Source organism: Mustela putorius, unplaced genomic scaffold (genome assembly GCF_011764305.1).
Source record: "Mustela putorius furo isolate JIRA1106 unplaced genomic scaffold, ASM1176430v1.1 tig00000580_pilon_pilon_pilon, whole genome shotgun sequence".
Lineage (NCBI taxonomy): Eukaryota > Metazoa > Chordata > Mammalia > Carnivora > Mustelidae > Mustela > Mustela putorius.
Genome location: NW_025421423.1, coordinates 12,753,144 through 12,776,322, shown reverse-complemented (window position 1 = coordinate 12,776,322; position 23,179 = coordinate 12,753,144). Strand labels below are relative to the sequence as shown.

Sequence of the window (23,179 nt, the reverse complement as noted above, 5' to 3'; positions counted from 1 at the left end):
GTCACATGAAATTAAAGGGCCCTTTCAAGTTCTGACTTTGTAATCTATGTTTTGGTTTTCTATGTCTTCCTTCCTTCTAGTCTGGATCCTCAAAAAGCTCGTTATTCACTTTGGAGTTGTGGACTTCCTGGAGAAACGCTGCCTGGTGTGGTGGCAGGCTGTGGAGCGCTTCCTCAGGGAGAGGCAAGAGGCTCTCGCCCCGTGGCCAGTTGTTGGGCTTGGAAAATTCTTGTTAAAAGTTGATAGCAAGGTATTATATTATAAGCACTTGGTCTGTTTTAATGGAATATATATATATATTCATTCCATGTCATGGTATTTGGTGTTCATACTATGATTGTCAATAACACATTTAATGTCTGTATCTGTGATGATACTTAAAGTTTAGAACTATGGCTTCTGTAAGGATAGGATAGACTTAGTTTAAATCAGTATTGTATAAGTAGTTTTCCCTCTTAAAAATGGTAGATAAGGATGTCATGGAACACGTGCTCAGCTCCCTCATTGAAATCTAAAGGGGCTAAGTGACTTGCCTAAAATTACATTGTCAGGTAATGCCACCTCAGTGCAGTATTTTTGGAGTAATTCTCACATGTCAGATAATGGGCTAAGTCCTCAGGAAAATCCACTGACTCACAGAAAAGTAGATGCAGGAGCTCTGTTTAATGGAGAGACAGCAGTCCATTAAAATTTAGACACAGTGGTTAAGAACATGAACCCCAATTTCAAACTGGTTGAAATCCCACTTCTGCTACCTACTAGCTCTGTGATCTTGGATGAATTTCTTAACTTTTCTATGCCTTGTTTTCCTTATCAATACAATAAACATAATAGCATGCACCTCGGAGAACGGCTGTGGGGGTTAAATGAGTTAATAGACATACAGTTCCTAGATCAGAGCCCGATTCATAGTGGCTCTGTGTGTTAGCAGTGGTTTTAATTTGTGGAGGACAGGATGTACAGAATACAGTGGCAATACTGAGCAAGAGGGGACTGGCTGTTGGCAAGGCAGTGGGAGAGGGGAGGTTTTGCAGAAGAGGTGATGCCAGAGGAAATTTCAAGGCACAAGTAGGAGTTTCTTAGGTGACAGGGCAGGAGGAATAGGCGGATGGAGCAGTGCAAAGGGAACGACTGCCACAGCGTGACTTCTTAGGGAGCACCAAGGAAGCAGTCACAGTGGGATATATGCAGACTCGAGGCAGGAGAGACAGGCGAGACTGAATCGAGGTCTTTGTGGGTACTGTGCTGTGTGAGCCGGACTTCCTCACGGAGCCTACGGACTGTTTCCCTGAGCAGGTCCATCCATGACTTCAGGTTGAGAAATACTGTCAGGTGAAACCAGCATAGATAGGAGTGGGATGAAGAACTGGAGTTCACGTAAGATGGAAGGAAAGAAATCTTTTATTTTTATTTATTTATTTATTTTTTAAAAGATTTTATTTATTTATTTGACAGACAAAGATCACAAGTAGGCAGAGAGGCAGGCAGAGAGAGGAAGGAAAGCAGGCTCCCTGCTGAGCAGAGAGCCCAGTGTGGGGCTCGATCAGGGATCATGACTTGAGCTGAAGGCAGCAGCTTAACCCACTGAGCCACCCAGGTGCCCCAGGAAAGAAATCTTTTAAAGCCATGGTAATATCTCCTTGGGGAGCAGAGATGCAGGGGGATACATTGTTTTTTTTTTTTTTTTTAGGATTTTATTTATTTGAGAGAGAGAGAGAGGGAGAGGGAAATGGAGAGGGAGAGAGAATTTGAAGCAAACTCCACACTGAGCACAGAGCCCAATGTGAGTTTTGATTCCATAAACATAAGATCTTAACCTGAGCCGAAACCGGGAGTCAGAAGTTTGTTTGTTTGATTTTGAGAGAGGGAGAGAGAGAGAGTGTGTGTGTGTGTGCGAGCATGAGCAGAGGAGAGCGGGGAGGGCCAGGGACAGAAGGAGAAGCAGATTCCCCTCTGAGCAGGGAGCCTGTTGTGGAGCTCTATCCCAGGACTCTGAGATCATGACCTGAGCCAAAGGCAGACGCTTAATGACTGAGCCACTGAGCCACCCAGGTGCCCCAAGAGTCGCAAGTTTAACTGACTGAGCCACCCAGGCTCCCCACGGGGATATGTTTTCTTACGTATTGCCTTTCTGTCTCCAGAAAGTTTGCCAGTTTTAGTTTCCATCAGTATAACATAAGGCAGTGCCCATTTTCTGAGCTCTTGCCAATACTAGATATTATAACAAAAAAGTATTTTTCAGTTTCATAAAAAGAAGTATGAGTGGTGTTTTAGTTTGAAATTAAAAAAATGAGTTTGCTTATTGGGTATTTATATTTTTATTTTGTGATTTGCCTATTTGTATTCTTTTTTCAATTTTTTTAAATATGAAAAAGTCTAAGATTTCCCACAGATTTTAACATATTTATCATATCTTCCTGGTATTGGGGTGAAGTTTTGTTTTACTAGAGCAGATTAATCCTGCAGATTGTTTAAAGAGGATGACTCATTTCAGTTAACTTCTGACAGCCTTACCACTATCAGAAGGGATGGACACTAACTCTTGTTTTCAGAGTCCCACATATTTGTATTTGGAACCCTTCACTTAGGACAACTCTAGAATTGTGTCAGTTGAAGTTCTGCAGGTATCAAAAGTGTTTGTGATGGAGTAGCCTTGTAAAATTGTCATTTTTTATTCAAATTTGTATGCCAACTTGTTCTTAAGAGGGACAGTAAAATAAATAAAACTATCATTTTTGGCTATAATAATAAAACATATCAGAATAAGTGACTACTGCAAACTGAATATTTGTCTAGTAATAATCGATGCCATAATTATGTTTTATCTAGTATAATAATACATATGGGTTGCTGCTTTGGGCAGTAAATCTATTTTTCATGTTTCTTTTAAATTTCAATTGATGAGACTAGTGTTTTTGAAACTATACCTCTACAGGAGATTGATTGAAGTATAGTTTTAAACGTGCACTGGGTATACTTTTAGTAAAAACTCTGCAAAGATAAAATTAAGCTTTTTAGTTTTTATATTTTTTATATCACTAATAATGCCTTCAATCCTGTGTTTAGCGATTTTTACATCATGTGTCCACTAACTAGTGTTATATAGTGTTAAATATTGTGAGGTGTTTTGATGAGGTAACGTTTGTATGAAAGAAAGGATGTTACATAAAGTAGAAAGATAAGTGCTTCAAAAATTGAGATGGAAGGAGATACACCAAATATTAACAGAATTTTGCTTCCGTCTGCTCTTTGGCCAAGTGTTCACTGTTCCAGATGAGCATGGAAGTGTTTTACTGTTTAAAAAATGTGAAATGACCTGTACTATAAAGCTACAGCCACAAAGTTCAATGAACACATAGTATTTGAACATGAATTAATTTATAAAGGGACACAAAATCCTTTTGGTACCTGAAATGAGAAAGAATTTTAATTATTATTCTGATCTTTGGAATTTGGTGTGACTACTTAAGCAGACAAGCATGTATTTTTAATTGTAGAATTGCCAAAAAAGTTTGTGGTTATTTTAGTTATTGTATATCTTAAATGAATACTATATACAGTTGATTTTAAAACTTTGTTAATGCATTACAGTTATTTTCCCAGTTTTTGTTTTGTTTTGATTTTTGGTCTGGGATTATCTCCTCCTCATACTCTCAGTGACTTTCTTTTCTTTCCATACTATTATTGCATTCTCTAATGATATTCCACTGTTCTTATCTTCTCTTTCTTACCTTACCCCCTACCCTCAAGCTCTGGCACTGGCTAAATAAGAAGGTAAATGAACACATGGATGTTGGGTTTTATTACTGAATTCTGTAACTTCCCCCTGTCTCTCCATTTTCTTTCTGTTTCTGTCCATATGTCAAAATTAGTTTTGGCTTTTAAAGTTCAAATTAATAAGCTATGGAAGGTCGTGAATCATTGGTACTATCACAGTACAATTTTCTAAACACCCAAATCTATTTATTTAGGATAAATGGTTACTATGTCCTTGCCCAGGTGTGTGTCAGAAGTTCTGTCTTACAGTCCTTTTGTCTACAGTGAGAGATTGCCATTTTTTTTCAGCTCTGTAATGTGGCCCTACTCTAGTCTTCTTTGATGTGTGAGAGCACATACTTATCGAAAAGGAACAAGAACTTTTTTGTAATAGATTTTATTTATTTATTCATTTGAGAGAAAGAGAGAGAGAATGAGTGGGGGGAAAGGGCAGAGAGAGAGAGAGAGAGGGAGAAGCAGTCTCCCTTTTGAGCAGGAAACCAGATGCAGGGCTGGATCCCAGGACCCAGAGAACAAGACCTGAGCCAAAGGCAGATGCTTAACCAACTGAACCACCCAGGCACCCCGGAAATATAACTTTTTATTGCTACTTATTTTATAAATGACACAGGAATTTTTGAAAAAGATCTGTGAAATACTGGATTCACTTGGCTGGTAATTTTATATAGTGTCTTTTTTTTTAAATAGCTACTCTTCTAGAATTTCATTTTTAACTTAAAAAAGATTGTGGTCATGTCCTGTGACCTTTAATTTCATGTATTTCCCAAGGTATGATGTTGTATGTATAGTGAATGCTTCGCATGATTTGCATGAAATAGGTACATTTTTAATAACTTCAATAAAGGCTAATCCAGATAAATTAGGGGTATTGTACTTGTGACATGTAGCCTATATATAGTAACTGTAGATGTAGATTCATCAAATCCCTGAGACAGATAGCAAGAGATGACATTTATGTGTATCATGTTTAGATACAACAAAACCTTAAATTTTCAGTGGAGATATCATAGAAGACCTTAAAATGAATGTGGTACTTCATAGAAATTGACCAAGGTGACTTTTAGTATAGAGATTAAGGTTTTCTTCTTTCTTTTGAAGAAGTAGAAAGGGGTGACTTGACTTGCCTTAAACTCTGAACTTTGGATTGAAAATAAACAGTGTGTAAAATACATATATACATACACTTATTGGCCACTGCCCTGCTCCTACCAACGTACATGCTGTTGTCTATACTTCCATTCCCTGCAAAACTAACACGAGTAAATGAGTTCAATCCTTGGCAAATAATAGTGCTGCAAACAAAAGTCACATTTTCTTATTTTGATCAAAGTAGGTGGTTTTATACACTTCTCCAACTTGTGTATGTTGACATGAAATTGTCCTCAAGGGATGAGAGAAAGGAGAGCTAAAGTCATTAGGTGCAATTTGATTTAACCTTCGGTGACTGCCTGAGTTAGAACACCTAATTTAAGAGCTATTTCTTAGCTAACCAGTTGTGACTCAGGTTTAAAAGATTCCTAAGAGATCAAGTGAAGGTTTCCTTTTTTTGATGATTCCGTATAGTATAGGTAAAGCATCGGTGGAGAGCGGGAGTGACTGCTGTAAGTTCTGGGACTGTACATTCCAGGAAAGCACATAAATAAGTTGAGGTCTATTTTATTACATTACATCCAAGGTTAGAAAATTTGCAGCATTGGGTATTTGGTGTTTCAGCTTCAAGTGGAGTGAACTAGGAAACTAATTCAAGGGAAGGGAGGGTGAGAGAAAACATATTTGTGGTTAATTGAGACAACCTATTTCTCAAGGCTTGTTTTATTTTTAAGTGTTGTTTATTTGCACTAAGACTCAACTAGAATTTGCCTTAAAAGAAATAAAACAAAAGAAAGCCCACAGACCCAGAATAATGAATAGAAAACTCAGTAGTGGAATGATAACTTTCTTAGTAGCTTCCTATACACAAAGCCAATTTAGAAGTTTCAACGTCTTGCAGTATAACCATACATTTACTGACCTCTCTAAATTTTGAAAAAAAATAAATGCATGCCCTTCCTTCACGCTGGAAACATTCAGAATGTCATTTTAAAATTACTCCCCTTCCCCTTTAAGAAAATAGAGTTTAATAACTAAAATAATTTCTCAGAGCAAGGAAGGCTGGGGAGATCCCCAGGGACAGTGTGACTTCTCTGGGCAGGTGGTAATGACAGCTGATGGCAGTGATGGTAGGTGGTGTGGATTCTGCTGCCCAAAGCTGAACACAGCTTTGTATCCTGGGACAGTGCCTTTGGCATATCTTTAGGAATTCTCTCCTCCATTCCCTTCTGCGTCTCTATTGCTTCTTCTGTCCACGTCTCTCTCTCTCTTTCCTTTTTTTTTCTTAAAGATTTCATTCATTAGAGAGAGAGTGAGCGACAGAGAGAGCACGAGCAGGGGCAGAGGGAGAAGCGGACTCTCTCCTGCTGAGCAAGGAGCCTGATGTGGAGCTCAATCCTAACACCCCGGGATCATGACCCGAGCTAAAGGCAGATGCTTCACTGACTGAGCCACCCAGGTGCCCCTGTGTTTCTCTTTCTATGTCTGAGTTTCTGTTTCCTCGAGAGTCTTCTTCCGTTCACCTTTTTCTGGGGGTTCTTTTCCTCCATCTAAGTTTTCTGTCCACTTTTGTTATTTCCTCTTTATTGATTTGTCCTCTGTTCTGTGTACCAGTTTCCCCAGCCACACACTTTTTTCTCTTGTTTTGATCTTTAAAACAACAACAGCAACAAGAAAACCTCCCTTTATTCTTTGGTAACTCCTCCTCCATCTCTCTTTCCCACTCTTCTCTCTTTATCTGTCTCCATTTTTGTCCTGTTTTTTCACTGTAACTTAACCAGAGATAATGGCACTGGATCCCCCTCCCCATCTTTTTAGTTTATATATTGAGCATCTTAAATAGTTCAATTTGTTTTAAATTTTGAATGAAACCTTTAACCCTTACTGTTAGCCCTGAATACAGGTTTTTATCTTATCTCCTTATCGCTTAGTGTGGATTTTTTCTAACCCTTAGGTATATGGCTTCTGATAGGAAAATTCTACCCTGGTTTTGAAACATAAAGTTTGATTTTGTAATATTGATATACATAATGTGTTTGTGAATTCCATGTTTTATATGTTAGAAATACCCCCACTTAAATTTAGATACATTTTCTAAATCATTATTTACATTTTAAAAACATATTTCAGAATAGACATTTTTTAGAAAATTGGCGCTCCCAAGTTATTTTTAGAAATTATAATTTGTGAATACAAATCTGGTCTTAATTCTGAAGTTATTTATGTTTGCCTGTTCAAATATATATTTGAGCTTTTACCATGTGCCACGCACTGTCAGGCTTGGGAACTACAAAGAAGAAGAATAGTAGCTCTTTACTCAGGAAACTGTCTTAAGAACTATTTAAGAGTTGGTTTCTGATTGTGCAACTGGAAAGTTTCAATTGATTTTAGAACGTACATTCAAAATATGACATCTGACCTTCCATATCTTAGAAACTTGATACTATTTTTTTTAATCTCTGTATTGTCTTTGATGCTTTGGTGGCATGCACTGAAAATTAACTCTTCTGTTTGAAGCTATAATTGTCCAGATAAAAGATGAACTTTTTATCTTTGAGTTCACTGCAGCGTTGATCTCTTAGTGATAGTATCTTTCATGAAAGATAAGGGGATGCAAGCTTACAGCACGGAATGGAAAATATTTTAGAAGTCCTGTTTTGTTTTTAACCACCATTCTTTGCTCTTGTGTGCTTAACTCACTGGAGGCATAATTCAGATTTAAATTAAGACTAACTTATTCAGCAATGCTGTAGCTTATGCAGGGGTTGAGGAGTGCAATGTGGTGTTTCAGTAGTCATCAGTCTAATTGATTTTATTTTTGAAATGTTACATGGTAGCTTTGCATGGGAGGAATTGTAGAAATCTGTCATAATTATTATATATTCTGAAAACAAAATTTTTTTAAAATGTAAGGTTATGTGTGATTGTGAAAGATGAGAGAAGTTATACTCAAAATATAGCATTTAGGGAGAGCTGTAATTTTATTGATTAAGGAATTGATTAAGGAATTTATTGATTAAGGAATAACCATTATAGTAGTGATTATTTTTTATTTACAGTCAATTTGTCCTAGAGCTTATGTTTTAAAAAGAATGGATATTTCAAGTAGAATGTCAGATTTTAAAAAGTATTTTGTTATGAAATATTTCATATATAAAAAGATTTAAAGAACATCAGTGAGTTTGTCCTCCAGCTTGATAAAACATTCCCTGTATAATTAAAGCCCATTTTGTATCCCTTCTAATTGTGCATCTACCTGCTGACCTCCCCCCTGCCCCCGCAGGGTTGTATTCTGAAATTGATATTATCGTTACCTTAACCTTAGATTCTTATTATTACTGTTTTTGTAACCTTAGTGGCATCAAAGGGAAAAAATATTTTGAATGTAATTCCTATTTTAATTTGCTCCTATTTTATTTGTATAATTTAGGGAATACCTATTTTGTAAGGCATACTTTTTCTAAAGCTATGTATTTGCTAATTGATAGTAAAATTCCAGGAGATTGAGGTCAGCTAATGTACTATCATTACTTCGTTTAAATATTTTATTTCGTTTTGAATATTTACCAGATTATAAATTACAACTTGAAATGTAAATATGCCATTGTGTGAGAATTCAAACATAAATATGTTCAAATTGACTGCCTTTCTTAGATAGGACAATAATAAACTTTTTATATAACAATAGTAATTAATGCTATTAGTTAATTTTCTGAACTTGCTTACAGCTTTCGCTGCTTTAATCATTATGCCGTAGTTTGATTTGCAATGCTGAATATTCTATTTTGTCTTAATAATATTTGGATATATATGCATTTTTATTAAGTTATGCTCAGAAGATGAGTAATTCTCTTTTTCCTTTCTATGCAGATGATCATCTGGTTGGAGAAGATGTTAGACAAAATAATAAGCATTTTCATCATATTTTTGTTAGTGATAGGAACTCTTCTATTAGCTCTACTCCTGACTGCAAAGGTAGAGTATGACAGTTACTATTGCCATTAATAAACTCTTGTTGGAATTTTAATATTCAGGGGTGCATGGGTGGCTTAGTTGGTTAGAAATCTGACTCTTGGTATAACCTCAGGTCTTGATCTCAGGGTTATGAGTTCAAGCCCAAAACTGGGCTCCATACTGGGAGTGGAGCCTACTTAAAAAACTGTAGTATGTACAAGAAGCTGGCAGAAGCTGGAAAGCTTTCTTTGCTTATAAATATGTATAACAAATTATTTAGATTTTTGCATTATTAGTTATCCATGAATTTGTCTACTTTTTTTTTATGTGCATTTTTATTTTGTTTTTAGCAAACTCCTCAAAAGTGATCACAGAAGAAATGATCACAGATAGAGAAGAATAAATGGCTTCTTTTAAATGGGAGAACTGTGATCTGGTCTCATGAGTCCTAATCTAGTTAGTTCCTTGTTTACTAGCTCAGAATTTCTTGATTAGCTCCTTCCCTTCTTGTCCCATTGGTCTTTCTCTAATATACCATAGAACCTTTATATCTCAATTTCTAGGTCCTTCTAGCATACACTTCCAGTTTTTTCTCTTCTTAGTTTGGACTGCTGTAATAGAATAGTATACACTGGGAAGCTTAAACAAAAAACATTTATCTGTCACAGTTCTGAAGTTGGGGAGTCTCAGATCAAGGTGCCATCACAGTCAAGTTCTTGGTAAAAGGTACTCTGTCTGGTTTAGAAGTGACCGTTTTCTTCTTGTACCCTCACATGGGGGAGAGAAAGGTCACCTCTCTTGTGTCTCTTCTTATAACAACACTGATACCGTAATGAGGGCTTCCATCCTAGTGAACTAATTACTTCCTAAGGCCCTGTCTCTTAACCATCATATTGGAGATTTGGATTTGAACATAAGAATTTTGGGAGGATACAAACATTCAGGTTTTAACACCCTTCTTTGTTTAAAAAAAAAATTTCTCTAAAGTGCAGCTAGAATTTTCTCTATAGTGATGTATCTTCTTGACTTTTAAAATAAATTCTTATTTATCTTAATCTTTATCTGAAGTCCCCTGAATTTGTCATCCTAGGTTTTGATATGTTACTTTCCAGGAAATGTGAAGTTTATGTGAAATCATGGATATGAAAAATTTTCATATAGTGCTGTAGAGATATGTTATCAGTAGATAATCTGATATGCAGAATTTACTGAGGGATTGCATTGTTTCTTGCTATATGAATCTCCACTTGGAAGTCCTGTTCTTAGTTATTTTTAGGCTCACTATGTCCTCAGTCTCAGCTCGTAATAACTTGCTCTCTCCATATCTCTGTTTCAGTTTCTATGTAATTCTTATCTGTTCTCTGGATACTGATCATGTATAGTCACTTATATAAACTGTATAGACTTGTTTAGAGACCTTGTTTTGTTTTTGCTATATTTTGCCTAAACCTGCCATTATACATTCTTACCTTCTATTGTAGTTCTTAGAGAAACCTTATAACACTATGAGCTTCCATTTTTCTTTTTCTTCTCTCCTGCTCTTCCATTTCACTTTCCTTTCTGTGCTTCTTGGCAGAGGGTCTTCTTGACTGCTCTTGTCAATTCTTTTTTTTTTTTTTTTAAGATTTTATTTATTTATTTGAGAAGGAGAGAGAGAAAGAGCAAGCAAGAACACAAGAACAGGGGGAGGAAGAAGCAGACTCCCTGAAGAGTAGGGAGCCCAACATGCGGCTCGATCCCAGGACCCCAGGATCATAACCTGAGCCCAAAGCAGACACTTAACTGACTGAGCCACCCAGGCTCCCCTGCTCATGTCAATTCTATTCATTTTTCATATCCTTTTTTTTTTTTTTTCTCAACCCATGCTTCAATGAGCTTTTGCTTTCCTGAACTTGGATAACATGTATTACTGAACTACTTTTTTGTGGTCTAGGACTTACACAAACTGAGCTTTTGAAGGAAACTTATTGGTTATCTAGTTTATTCTCCCAGCCAATAATGGGATTCTCTAACACCATGAAAGTATCTCCACTTGAATGTCTAATAGCCATCTCAAATATAACATATCAAAAACTGAATTTCAGCTCTTCCCTTGCTTGTGTGTTCTCCTCCTGAAAGTAAGTATTTTGGCGTAAATGACCACTCCATTCTACTTGCTTAGATGAAAAGCTTCTGAGTCATCCTTGACTACGTTCTTTCCTTTTTGTTATCCACATCCAGTCTGTCAGAATTCCTTTTAGGCTTCATCTTTGGGTAATAACAGGGCAAGGATGTCAGATAATTCCTTCCCACAGAAAGCAAGAGCAAAACAGCATAAAATTATTAAAAATACTGGGAAGCCTGGGTGGCTCAGTCAGTTAAATGTCTGACAACTCAGTTCATGATCCTAGAGTTCTGGGATTGAGCCCTGTGTTGGGCTCCCTGCTGAGCAGGGGGTCTGCTTCTTCCTTTCTCCCTGCCCCTCCCCCTGCTCATGCGCTTTCTGTCTTTCTCTCAAATAAATACAATCTTAAAAAATTATTAAAAGCACTGTATGAGGGCATTGGAAAACCATCAGCAGGAAACTGTTGGAAAACCATCAACAGGAAAAACTGTTACTGAAGCTGGTTAGGCAACAGTCTGAGGAGTATTTCCTCAGGAAAACCTGTTACTGAAGCTGGTTAAACAGGTAGTTTGTGACTTTCGTGTTTGGAGTTTTACTCATTCTGCCTAGCTTGGGCAACAGAAACCTGCAGCTTTTCCTGTGGGAGGTAGGAGACTTGGTTTGGGGCTGGCAAGAGAGCAGCTATAAATTAAAGGGAGAGATTCTGGAAGCAAGAGAACCATGAAAGGCTTAATTATAAGAAGATTAATAAACCATACATCCTAAACTGGTATCTGGGAGACTCCATGGAGCTCTGTGCACTTTGAAAGCTTGGAGAATTTGCAGATTGGTTGTGCCTTTGATTGCATTTCTCAACTCACACATCTTAGGCTACAGATCATGAAGATTCCTATTGTGAGCATGATTTTTGCCAAAATCATTTGCTGACTGCTAAACTATGCAGGCTCAGGGGAAGGCTTTAGGCTTTAAAAAATAATAATAAAATAAAAAACACTGAGCAGAGGGACGCCTGGGTGGCTCAGTTGGTTGGACGACTGCCTTCAGCTCAGGTCATGATCCCGGAGTCCCGGGATCGAGTCCCACATCGGGCTCCCAGCTCATGGGGAGTCTGCTTCGCTCTCTGACCTTCTCCTCGCTCATGCTCTCTCTCACTGTCTCTCTCTCAAGTAAATAAATAAAATCTTAAAAAAAAAAAAAAAAAAACAACACTGAGCAGAAACATCAGTGACAGGGAAGGCAGATTTGCAGCTTCACTACAGAAAGTTAATCGCTTACTGAAACAAGCAGCAGTTCTCAGAAGAACAAAACAAAATCCAGAGTTGCTACAACACATTTTTTTAAAAAATTTTTTTAACCAGAAATTACTAGACATAAAAGAAACAGGTAAGTGTGACTTGGAGGGGAGAAAAAGCAGTCAAAGAAATGGATACTTAAGTAGTGCTGATGTTGGATTTAGCAGCTATCATAAATATGTTAAAAAACTAAAGGAAAGTATGCTAATAATGTATAAATAAATGCAGATGCTCAACAGAGAAATGGAGACTATAAAACGGAACTAACTAGAAATCCTAGAGCTGAAAAGAGCAATAACAGGAAAAATTTACTAGATAGGCTCAACAGCAGATTTGGTATCTGGGGAGGGGAAAAGAATGAATTTGAAGAAAGATCAATAGAAGGTTTCCAATCTTACGAACAAAATATTTTTAAGATAGTGGATGAGGAGAGACTCAAAGATTTGTAAGATGATAGCAAAGATTCTAACAGATATATAATTGGCCTTCCAGAAAGTGAAAGGAGAAAGAGAAGAGTGGAAAAAAAATATTTGAAGAAATAATGGTCAAAAACTTGTCAAGTTTTGTGAAGAGCAATAAAATAGCCAAGAAGCTCAACAAATGCTGAGTGGAATAAATACATATAAAACAAAACCTAGACACCCATCATAGTTCAACTACTGGAGGCCAAAAAGATAAAAAAAAAATCTTGAAGGAAGCAAGAGAAAAATTACACATCATATGCAGGAGAATAATAAAACAAGTAATAACTGACTTCTCATAATAAACAGTGAACACCACATGACATTGGAATGACATATTTAGCCTTAGGAAGAAAACAACTAGTCAGCCAAGAATTTTATATTTACTGAAACTATTTTTTTTAAAGATTTTATTTATTTATTAGAGCATGCACACATGAGAGTGAGAGAACAGGGAGCCTGAGGTGGGACTTGATCCCAAGACGCTGGGTTCATGACCTGAGCGGAAGGCAGACACTTAACTGACTGAGCCATCCAGGCGTTCCTCTGAAACTATTTTTTGAAAGTAAAAGCAAAATAAAAGTATTTCTAGATAACCAAAACTGAGAATTAGTTAATAGCAGACCCAGAGTATAAGGAATGCTAAAGGAATTCCTTCAGACTGAACAGAAATGACTCCAGAAATAACTTATATCCAAAGGGAAGAATGAAAAGCACTTGGTAAACATGTGGATATATATAAAAATTACATTCCTCCCCCCTTGTCAGTTTATTTAAACAACAGGACTATTTAAAGAAGAGTAAAAAACACTGTATTGCAGAGTTCATAATACACATACATGAACTATATGTGTAACCATAGCACAAAAAGATGACTTGGAAACAGAATTATACTGGTATGAAGTTCTTATATTTAATTGGAAGTAAGTCAGTATAACTTGAGGTGGTTTATGATAAAGATGTGGTTGGCTTGAGATGAATAGCAACCATTAAATTTTAGAGAAACTAAAATGCTATACTAAAAATAGAATTGCTTTACACAGAAGGCAGTGAAAGAATAAGAATAGGGATGAAACAGAAAGCAGATAGGAAAATGGCAGACCTAAATCCAGTCATGTCAGTGGATATATTAAATATGAAGTAATTAAATAATCAAATGGCAGAGATTTTCAGTCTGGATATAAAGTAGCAAGTTCTATGGTATCTATAAGTGGTTTACCCTTGAAATTCAATCCATAAAAAGACTGATAATGAAAGGATGAAAAAAAAGATATACCACGCAAACTGTAAACATAAGAGTTATATATTATATTAATATCAGATAATGTACTTAAATATTACTGAAGACCAATAAGAAATGAGGTCTTTCCATAATGATGGGGTAATACTGCAGTAGGATATACCGATTTTAAGTGTGTATGTTCTTAACAATAGAGCTCTAAAATACATGAAGCAAAATATTCAGAATTAAAAGGAGAAATAGACAAATCAGTGATTTTAGTTAGGGATTCAGTAATACTCCTCTTGCAGTAATTGAGAGAATAAGTAGATGCAAATTAGTAAGAATATAAAAATCTTGAAATATCAGCCAATGTGAAGTAACAACAGCAGAATCATGTTCTTTCGAGTAAACATGGAATAGCTAGACAAACCATATGCTCAATATGCCTCATTTAAAAATAGTAAATATAGGGCCACCTGGGTGGCTCAGTCCATTAAGTGGCTGCCTTCAGCCCAGGTCATGATCTCGGGAAGTAAGGCCCAAATCGGCTCCCTGCTCTGTGGGAAGTTGCCTGCTCCGTCTGTCCCTTCCCCTGCTCATTCTCTCTTTCTCCAATAAACTTTTTTTTTTTTAAAGATTTTATTTATTTATTTGACAGACAGAGTAGGCAGAGAGGCAGGCAGAGAGAGGAGGAAGCAGGCTTCCTGCCGAGGAGAGAGTCTGATGCGGGGCTTGTTCCCAGGACCCTGAGATCATGACCCAAGCCAAAAGCAGAGGTTTTAACCCACTGAGTCACCCAGGTGCCCCTCCAATAAATCTTTTAAAAAATAGTAAAATATAGAGCATGTTCTCTGGCACTAGCTTGTTTCTTTTTATCCTTCTCTCTGTCTCTGTTTTTAATTTAGAAAGGGGGAGAGTAGGAAGGGCAGAGGGTGAGAAAGAATCTCAAGCAGACTCCACGCTGAGTGGGGATCCCGACACAGGGCTTGACCTCCCAACCCTAAGATCATGACCTGAGCCAAAATCAAGAGTCTGTCACTTAACTGACTGAGCCACCCAGGTACCTCTGTCCTCCTCATTTTGTTTGTTATTTAGCAAGGTAAATTCTGAGATGCAGTTTCAGCTGGTTTTTTGTTTTGTTTTGTTTTGTTTTACTCTGAAACTTTACTAAATTCTTTGTTTGATGTCTCACACTGCGTCATAATTGTATAAGCTCATGCAGTGTTGATAAAGCTTATGTATACTGTAGACACATAATGTGTGTGAACTGAATATATTTACCTATTTGTCTTGTGTATGGGTATAAATATTTGAATGTATCTTTTTATGCAATTTTTCCTGAAGTTGTTAAGCTTGAAATCAGAGAGCTAGTGTGTACTTTTTATTTTCCATAATGAGGGTCATAGGACATTATGTATAACAGCTGTTCCGTACAAGTTTCTAAATTAATTGGAACTAAGTGTATAATTATTTGACTCAAAATCATTGTTCCAATAACAGTGTAGAAAAATAAATGTTAAATTGGGCTTATTTTTTATTGAGATTCTTTTCTCTCCTATCCGTAACACAGGTGCATCAAGAGAGTGTACACATGATTGAAGTCACAAGCAATTTAATTAATGAGACTCTAGCAAATCACCCTGAGTGGGCAAAGTAAGAATGTTATTTTGGCAAAAATAGAAATGGATGCCCTAGGTTTAGTATCTGTTTTCACAAAATGATCTTCATTGATGCAGCTAATTGGGAAGAGAGATTTGATGAATGTTGACATTTTTGCATAACAATGTCATGTTTTGGGGGATGGTGGGAGAGAGATGTACATAAGATTTTGGGAACAGTTTATGGTCAATGCCTTTATATTTGAAATGAGATTTACAGTTTATAATATGTTTATGATTTGCAAAGCACTTTCACCTACCGTGTGTCCTGTGTTCCTCACAGTGACTGAGGTAATTGGAGAGACTGTCCCCATTTCATACATAGGAAATCAGGATCAAAAGTTAAGCAAATTGAGATAATCCCCCAGTGGCAGAGTTAACAGTGCTTCCACCTTGTATCTTTTTTTTTTTTTTTTTTTTTTTAAGATTTATTTATTTTAGAGAAAGAGCTGCGCTAGAAGAGGGGTAGAGGGAGATAGGGAGAGAATCCCAAGCAGATTAGCAGCTGAGTGTGGAGCCCAATGCGGGGCTTGATTTCACTACCCTGAAATCATGACCTGAGCTGAAACCGAGTCAAATGCTTAACGGACTGAGTCATCCGAGGGCTCTCACATTGTATCATTTTGGAGGCAAGGTTGGCAATCTATGGCTCAGGGTGAAATCCAGCCACCTGTTTCTGTAAAGTTTTTTTTTTGTTGTTTTGTTTTATTTTTGTTGTTGTTGTTGTTGTTTTTTAAAGATTTTACTTATTTATTGGTTAGAGAGAGGGAGAGCACAAGCAGGGGTAATGGCAGGCAGAGGGAGAAGCAGGCTTCCCACTGAGCAAGGAACCAATACAGGACTCCATCCCAGGACCCCAGGATCATGACCTGAGCTGAAGACAGACACTTAACTGGCTGAGCCACCCAGGCGTCTCTGTAATTTATCAGGCCTAGTAGGCACTTGTTAGTCATTAAAGATCTATTCAAATACTAATGTGAATTCTCATACTTTAACACTCGAGGTTATAATTTTCCCCATAAAATGTCATACCAGATAATTGAAAATATTCAGCAGTTCCTTCAAAGCACTGATGAACTAGAATAATTTAAAAGCTACTTAATTTTTCCCAAATCCCACCTCTATTTAAAGATCTCAATTTCCTGTTCATATCTTCATACTTAGATTATTACATTTGTAATCATCTCTAAAGTTTTGTCTTAACTTGCTGAGAAATATTTGAGAATTTGCCATATGTTTCAGAAATACTTTATTTGGAGTATAGGAAGAACTGGTTAATATTAAAGATTGAAACCTTACCAATTTGAAGTTGCACTTTCTAATGTATCCAGAATGTCTGGAGGATGTTGTTTATCTAGGGGACATGCTTCTGGAAAAGATACAAAGCGCACTTGCTGATATTGCGCAGTCACAACTGAAGACAAGGAGTGGTACCCATAATCAGTCTCTTCCAGACTCCTAGAATCAGTATATACCAAGTTGTTAAGCTTGAAATCAGAGCTATTTCAGTGCCATTAAGAATTCTGCATCAAACTTAGATGTAAGCCTTACCAACAGTTACAGAAACATTAAGCACTATGACACGTTACCTTTTTAGCTATTTTTAAATAGTCTTCTATTTTCACTCTTGATAAGTAAGCCTCTAAAACTACGATTGAACCAGCTTTAAACCATCATAATACCATCATTTTTTATTATTGAAATGAAATTATTGAGGTAGATATTGCATTAATGGTTATAATTAAACAGATGTGCTTTAAAATTCTTTAAAAAATGTCTTTTTCTTTGGTTGAAAAGACCAAAGGTATCATTACATTTTGTTAGTGGCAGTTGGCTTTCTCTTTAGGACCATCTTTCTCTCTCTCTTACACAAATACACACGCAAGCTAGCTATCACTTCCAATTTACTATATAAAGTACTACAAGGATATAAAACCGCTGTAAGTCGAGAACGTTGTGTATTTGACTTGACTCTTTCCCATAAGCCAGCTTTGTAGTGTGTGTCATAGTTAGGCCTCAGGAAAGTTTTTAGTTACTGCTTGCCTTGGCCTTTGGGTATCACTCGTGGATAGTTGAAATCAGGACTATTCAGTTTGTGAATGTCAACATCTGTAGTGTACAACCCTCTGAGGTACAATTTAAAGAATGTATGAGGGGTGCTTGGATGGCTCAGTTGGCTAAGGGTCTGCCTTTGGCTCAGGTCATGATCTCGGGATCCTGGGATCAAGTCCTGTGTCAGGACTCCCTACTCAGCATGGAGTCTGCTTCTCCCTCTCCCTCTGCCCTTCCCCCTTCTTGTGTGAGTGCTTTCTCTCTTTATCTCAAATAAATAAATAAGATCTTAATAAAGAATACATGAAGATATTTCTCCTTCGGAAAGCACTAGGCATAATGAAACGTGTTATTGATTAAGGCAGATGATACAGCCTGCTTAACAGGATAGTGGGAAGGCCGTCTCTCATGGCATGAAGAGAAGTTTTTTCTTTCTCAGTTTTTTACTCAGTTCTTAGATCAACGTGTATGAGAATCACTTTCAGAGCTCATTAGAGTCCTGGTTGCTGGGCCCCAGCCCTGTTTCTTTTTCAGTAGGTCTGGACCTGGGCCCAAGAGTTTGCATGTCTAACACATTTCCGAGCGGTTCTGATGCTGGAATAAGGCTGGTGCTGAATAAGGCAGATGATCCAGGATGTGTATGGGCAGAGAAACCAGGCAGAGCAGAATGAAAGGGAGGTTGTGGGGAAAGTGGGTCTAAAAGCTAAGGAGAGCTTGAACAGTCTCTCAATTGGTAGAATTAAGTGTTAGTCAAGGATTCCTGAATGGGATTCATTTGTATCCTTGTGTGATGACTGATTAGTAATTTGTCAGTTACTGATTGTTTAAATACATGGACTATTGACATAGTCCACTAAAAATGTATTAGTTTTAATTTTTTCTTTCTTTTATTTTAAATTAGTTGGCTTCCTGAGGCGCAAGTAGTCCAAAGAGCCCTCAATTCTGCAGCTAACAATGTGTACCAGTATGGAAGAGAATGGATAACACACAAGGTAAGAGAAGAGCCTCTCTCTGCAAGGTCTTCATTGGTAGGGGCCTCCCTTTGATGAAGTGTAAATGGAAATTCTCTTTAGAACAATTTCTGTTTTTGAAATATGCTTAAATCTACAGGTCAACAAGAAACATACAATGAAAGTAAACTTTCTGGAAGATTGTATTTAACGGTGCTAGTAGCCTGAACAGAGAGGTTGGTCCTTTGCTTCTTGCTCAAGGTAGATACTCATTATTTGTGCTCTAGGACAGAATGATCATTAAGATTGGGTGGTCAAATAAGACTTTGTGGAGAAAGAAATGGTTGTTAGCAAATATTAAATATTACTATCTGCTGGTGACTGTCGTTGGCAGTTTCCAGTTTGTTTCATTTAATCTTTCTAAGAAATTTGCAGTAGTCTAAATTGTTTGGCCCATTTTGCAGAGGAAGAAACAGGCTTAGCAAGGCTAAGTAAATTTCCAGTGGTCATGTAGTGAATGGCAGAGCTTGATTTCAAACTGAAGACTGCTTGTAAATCCCTTGGTTGTTTCTGCTGTAGCCGCTGGAAGAGCACCACTGGAACTGGGCTAGGTGTTTTGCTGTGGCACTTGAGATAAACCATGAAGGACTGAATGATAGGTTTTCAATAGGAGTGTTCATGTGAGCCAAGATATGGAGGTGGAAGTGTGCTTGAGGAGATTAGCTTGTCTGAAGCTTTGTGGAAGGAAATGAAGGATAGAGGATAAGGCACAATTACTGCAGGTAAGGGTCCGTTTCTGTGATACAAATGTGGGATTACCCTCCCCCCACAATATTACCTATGGGAAAGAAGGTAATTTGGAATTTTAGTATATTGAAGTAGTTAGGAACATCTACGGATTAACAACATTTGTTGCAGTGAGATGTATGTTCAGGAAAAAAGTATTGGTATATGATTCCTTGTTTAAAATTCAATAACAGGGGTGCCTGGGTGGCTCAGTGGGTTAAGCTTCTGCCTTCGGCTCAGGTCGTCATCTCAGGGTCCTGGGATCAAGACCCGCATTGGGCTCTCTGCTCAGAGAGGAGGCTGCTTCCCTCCCTCTCTCTGCCTACTTGTGATCTCCCTCTCTGTGTCAAATAAAATTTAATAACAAAAGTCTCAAAAAGAAAGTTATCTTAAAAATTACAGTGTATACATGTGTATAGTAATCTAACCTAAGAATGGAATTGTGGTTGAGTAAAAAGTTAAAAGAAAGATCTGTGTAACTGATTTTCTTGAGTCCATGGCAGGTGACCTAATCGAATGCCACATGGAAGTCTTTAAAAGATAAGTTTATGGGTATAGCTCTCCTAACTATCATAGAAGATCCAGTCAGCCATTGCAAAAGCATTTTAGACTTCTAGAACCGTATTGGCTGACTTACTCTGCTGAAAGCAGAACATTTAGTTTTTTTGGTTTTTCTATTTGAGTTCTGGAATTCTTAACCTATTTGGGAAGAGCTGGAGAAATGTGTCTAAGATTTTATAGAAATAACTTTCAGATTACTTAGAAGTTATGTTTGAAACCTTTTACCCAAGCCTTGAAAGGAAAGACAGTTGAAGAGAGATGGGTCTTGCTAACAAAGGTTGTAACATATTCATCATCCTGATTTGGAAGGCAGGGGGATAATATCTAAAACCAATCATTGACTATCCATTGACTGATGAATGGATAAGCAAAATGAGGTATATCTAAATGGTGGAGTATTATTTGGCCATAAAAGGGAAGGAAGCACTGATACATTCTACCATGTGGATGAACCTTGAAAACGTTATGCTGAGCAAAAGAAGCAGTCAAAGTAGATACGTATGATTCCATTTATATGAAATGTCCAGAAGAGGTATATCTACAGAAAAAGAGAATAGAGTAATGGTTTCCAAGGGTAGGGGAGATTTAGTGAAATTAGGGAGTGATTGCTAAGGAGTATGGAGGTTCTTTTTGGGGTAATGAAAATGTTCCAAAATAGGTATTGGTGATGGTCACATAGCTCTGAATATACTACAAGAAACTATTGAATTGTACACAGAAGTGGGTGAATTATAAGGTGTGTGAATGATCTCAATAAAGTTGTTTTTTAAAAAGAACCATTGAGGCTCCTGGGTGGCTCAGTTGGTTAAGGGTCTGCCTTCGGCTCAGGTCATGATCCCAGGGTCCTAGGATCAAGTCCCACAATGGGCTCCCTGCTCAGCTGGAGCCTGCTTCTCCCTCTACATGCCACTCCTCCTGCTTGTGCTCGCACCCTCTCCTTCTCCCTCTCTGTCAAATAAATAAATAAAATCTTAAAAAAGAAAAAACCCTAAAAACCATTGAAATTGTAGAAGTTGAAATGTTATACTAAGATTCCTTTATTTATTTTAGAATTTTAGAGAGAGCAAGCTCAGAGTGGGGAGGGGGAAGGGAAAAGGGACGGAGAGTGACAGAGGGAAAAGGCGAGGGGGAGAGAGAGAATCCCACCCAGGCTTCTTGCTGGAGTGGGGAGCCCAGTGTGGGGCTTGAGCCCACAACCCTGAGATCATTACTGGAGCCAAGATCAAGAATTGGATGCTTGGGACGCCTGGGTGGCTTAGTGGCTTAAAGCCTCTGCCTTCGGCTCGGGTCATGATCCCGGGGTCCTGGGATCGAGTCCCGCGTCGGGCTCTCTGCTCAGCAGGGGCCCTGCTTCCCTTCCTTCTCTCTCTGCCTGCCTCTCTGCCTACTGTGATCTCTCTCTGTCAAATAAATAAATAAATAAAAATCTTTAAAAAACAATCATGAGAGAATTGGGTCCCAAGAGCTAAAGTATAAAAAGGGATAAAGCTAGAATAAGAGGTCATACTCAGAAAAGGTAGAGTTTTTTAGGGTATGTGTAGGTATGAACAGAGAAGTTTCTGTCTACCTGCCCCAGTCTGCCTTTTCAGCCTTATCTCTTATATCCTCCATGCCTTATAGTACCCAGATTTGCTACTTTGCTCTTACTCAAATCTAGTTTACTTTCTTCATTGGACATCCTTGCTTGAGCTAACCTTTCTGCTTAATAATGTTCTTTCCAAAATTTATACCTAGAGGTGCTGCCCTGAGACAGTAGGAAAATTAGTCCTGAATGGGTTTTCACTGTCCCTTCTCCCATGCCTAGAATGAAGGAAGTGACAGCCAATCCACAAATGTGCCAGGCACTGTTCTAAGTTCTGGGGAAAAGCAGTAGACCAGAAAGAGTTGCCACCCTCCTGGAACTTATTCTGAGAGGAGGAGGAGACAGACATGAAACATGTCAAGAAGTAACCATATTTGTTCTAGAAGTGTTGTGACCAGGTAATGTAAAGTGACTCAGAGCAATGCCTTAGCTAGAATGCCAGAGAATGTCTCTGAGAAGGTAATGCTTTCACCAAGACTGGGAAAGGAATGTTTCAAGTTGAGGGCATAGAAAATTCCAAGGCTCTGAGGTAGCATCAGTCTTGGTTGAAGGAAAGAAAGAAGGCCAACGTGGCTGGAATGGGGGTTGTAGTGACAGGATGAGCCATAGGGGGATGAAAAGAAGTTGGGATTTTATTTTAGCTACAAAGATATATATGGATTTAAAGCAGAAAGGGACATGACCTGATTTAGGATATTGAAAGCTCATTCTGGCCTCTTTATTGGGAGTGATGGGCAGGAATGGAGAAGGCAGGGGTCTGGCTAAAAGAATATTATTCCAGTAGTCCAGGGGAGATGTTGATGACTTGGACTAGGATGGTAGAGGTGGGAAATGAGAGAAGTGGTCACATTGGTATATACTTTTGAGGTGGATCTGACAGAAATTATTCATGGATTGGATACGGAGTGAAAAGGAAGGAAGTTTTTGGTTAGCCCACCTGGAAGGGTAACCACTGTGCCACTCTGCCACTTCCCGAGGTGGTGGGGGTGGGACCGGGGAGAGGCAGGATTACAGAGAAATGGAGCTGTAGTTCTGTTTGGGGTGTGTTACGTTAGAGAACCCTAGCAGATATCTAAGTCAAAGCATCAGAAAAGGCCACTGAATGTACATAGATGGGGCTCCGGGGAGATGGTCTGGGCTGTAGGTGGAAGTTCGAATGTTGTCAGATAGTATCTGTCACTCTACCCAGCAGGAGAGATGAGCTGTGTTCGTTTGGTAGGGCTGCCATAACAAAGTACCACAGGCTGGGTGCTCAGACAACAGAAATTTACTGTCTTATGGTTCTACAGTCTGGAAGTCCAAGATCAAGCAAGGTGTTGTGGGATTGATTTCTTTTGAGGCATCTCTCCTCAGCTAATGACTGTGTCTTTTTCACATGGTCTTCTGTCTGTGTGTGTCTGTCTCCTAATCTCTTTTTATAAGGACACCAGTCATACTGGATTATGGCCCACCCTGATGGCCTCCTTTTAACTTAGTTACTTCTTTAAAGACCTTGTCTCCAAGTACAGTTACATTCTGAGGCACTGGGGGGTCAGGATCTCAATGTAAGAATTTAGGAGGGACACAGTTGATACTATAACATGGCCAAAGGAGACAGACAGAAGAGGACCAAAGATAGATTTCTGGAGCACTTACGCTTTTGAAGGTCCCAGAAGCAAGCCAACAGAGAAGATTGAGGAGGAGTAGCCTGT

General features: G+C 38.0%; 1 protein-coding gene across 3 annotated transcripts in view; it reads left to right on the top strand.

Moving 5' to 3' along the window:
• Positions 1–23,179, top strand: part of TMEM245 (transmembrane protein 245) — a 97,118-nt gene that overhangs the window by 31,941 nt on the left and 41,998 nt on the right. For 2 of the 3 annotated variants that reach the window (XM_013053839.2, XM_004747765.3), the window contains exons 6-10: positions 81–250; positions 3,751–3,774; positions 8,737–8,841; positions 15,470–15,552; positions 18,511–18,601. In XM_013053839.2, the coding sequence (XP_012909293.1) occupies positions 81–250; positions 3,751–3,774; positions 8,737–8,841; positions 15,470–15,552; positions 18,511–18,601 (473 nt within the window). The remainder of the gene's footprint in view (positions 1–80; positions 251–3,750; positions 3,775–8,736; positions 8,842–15,469; positions 15,553–18,510; positions 18,602–23,179) is intronic. The other variant, XM_004747766.3, reaches the window with a different exon arrangement.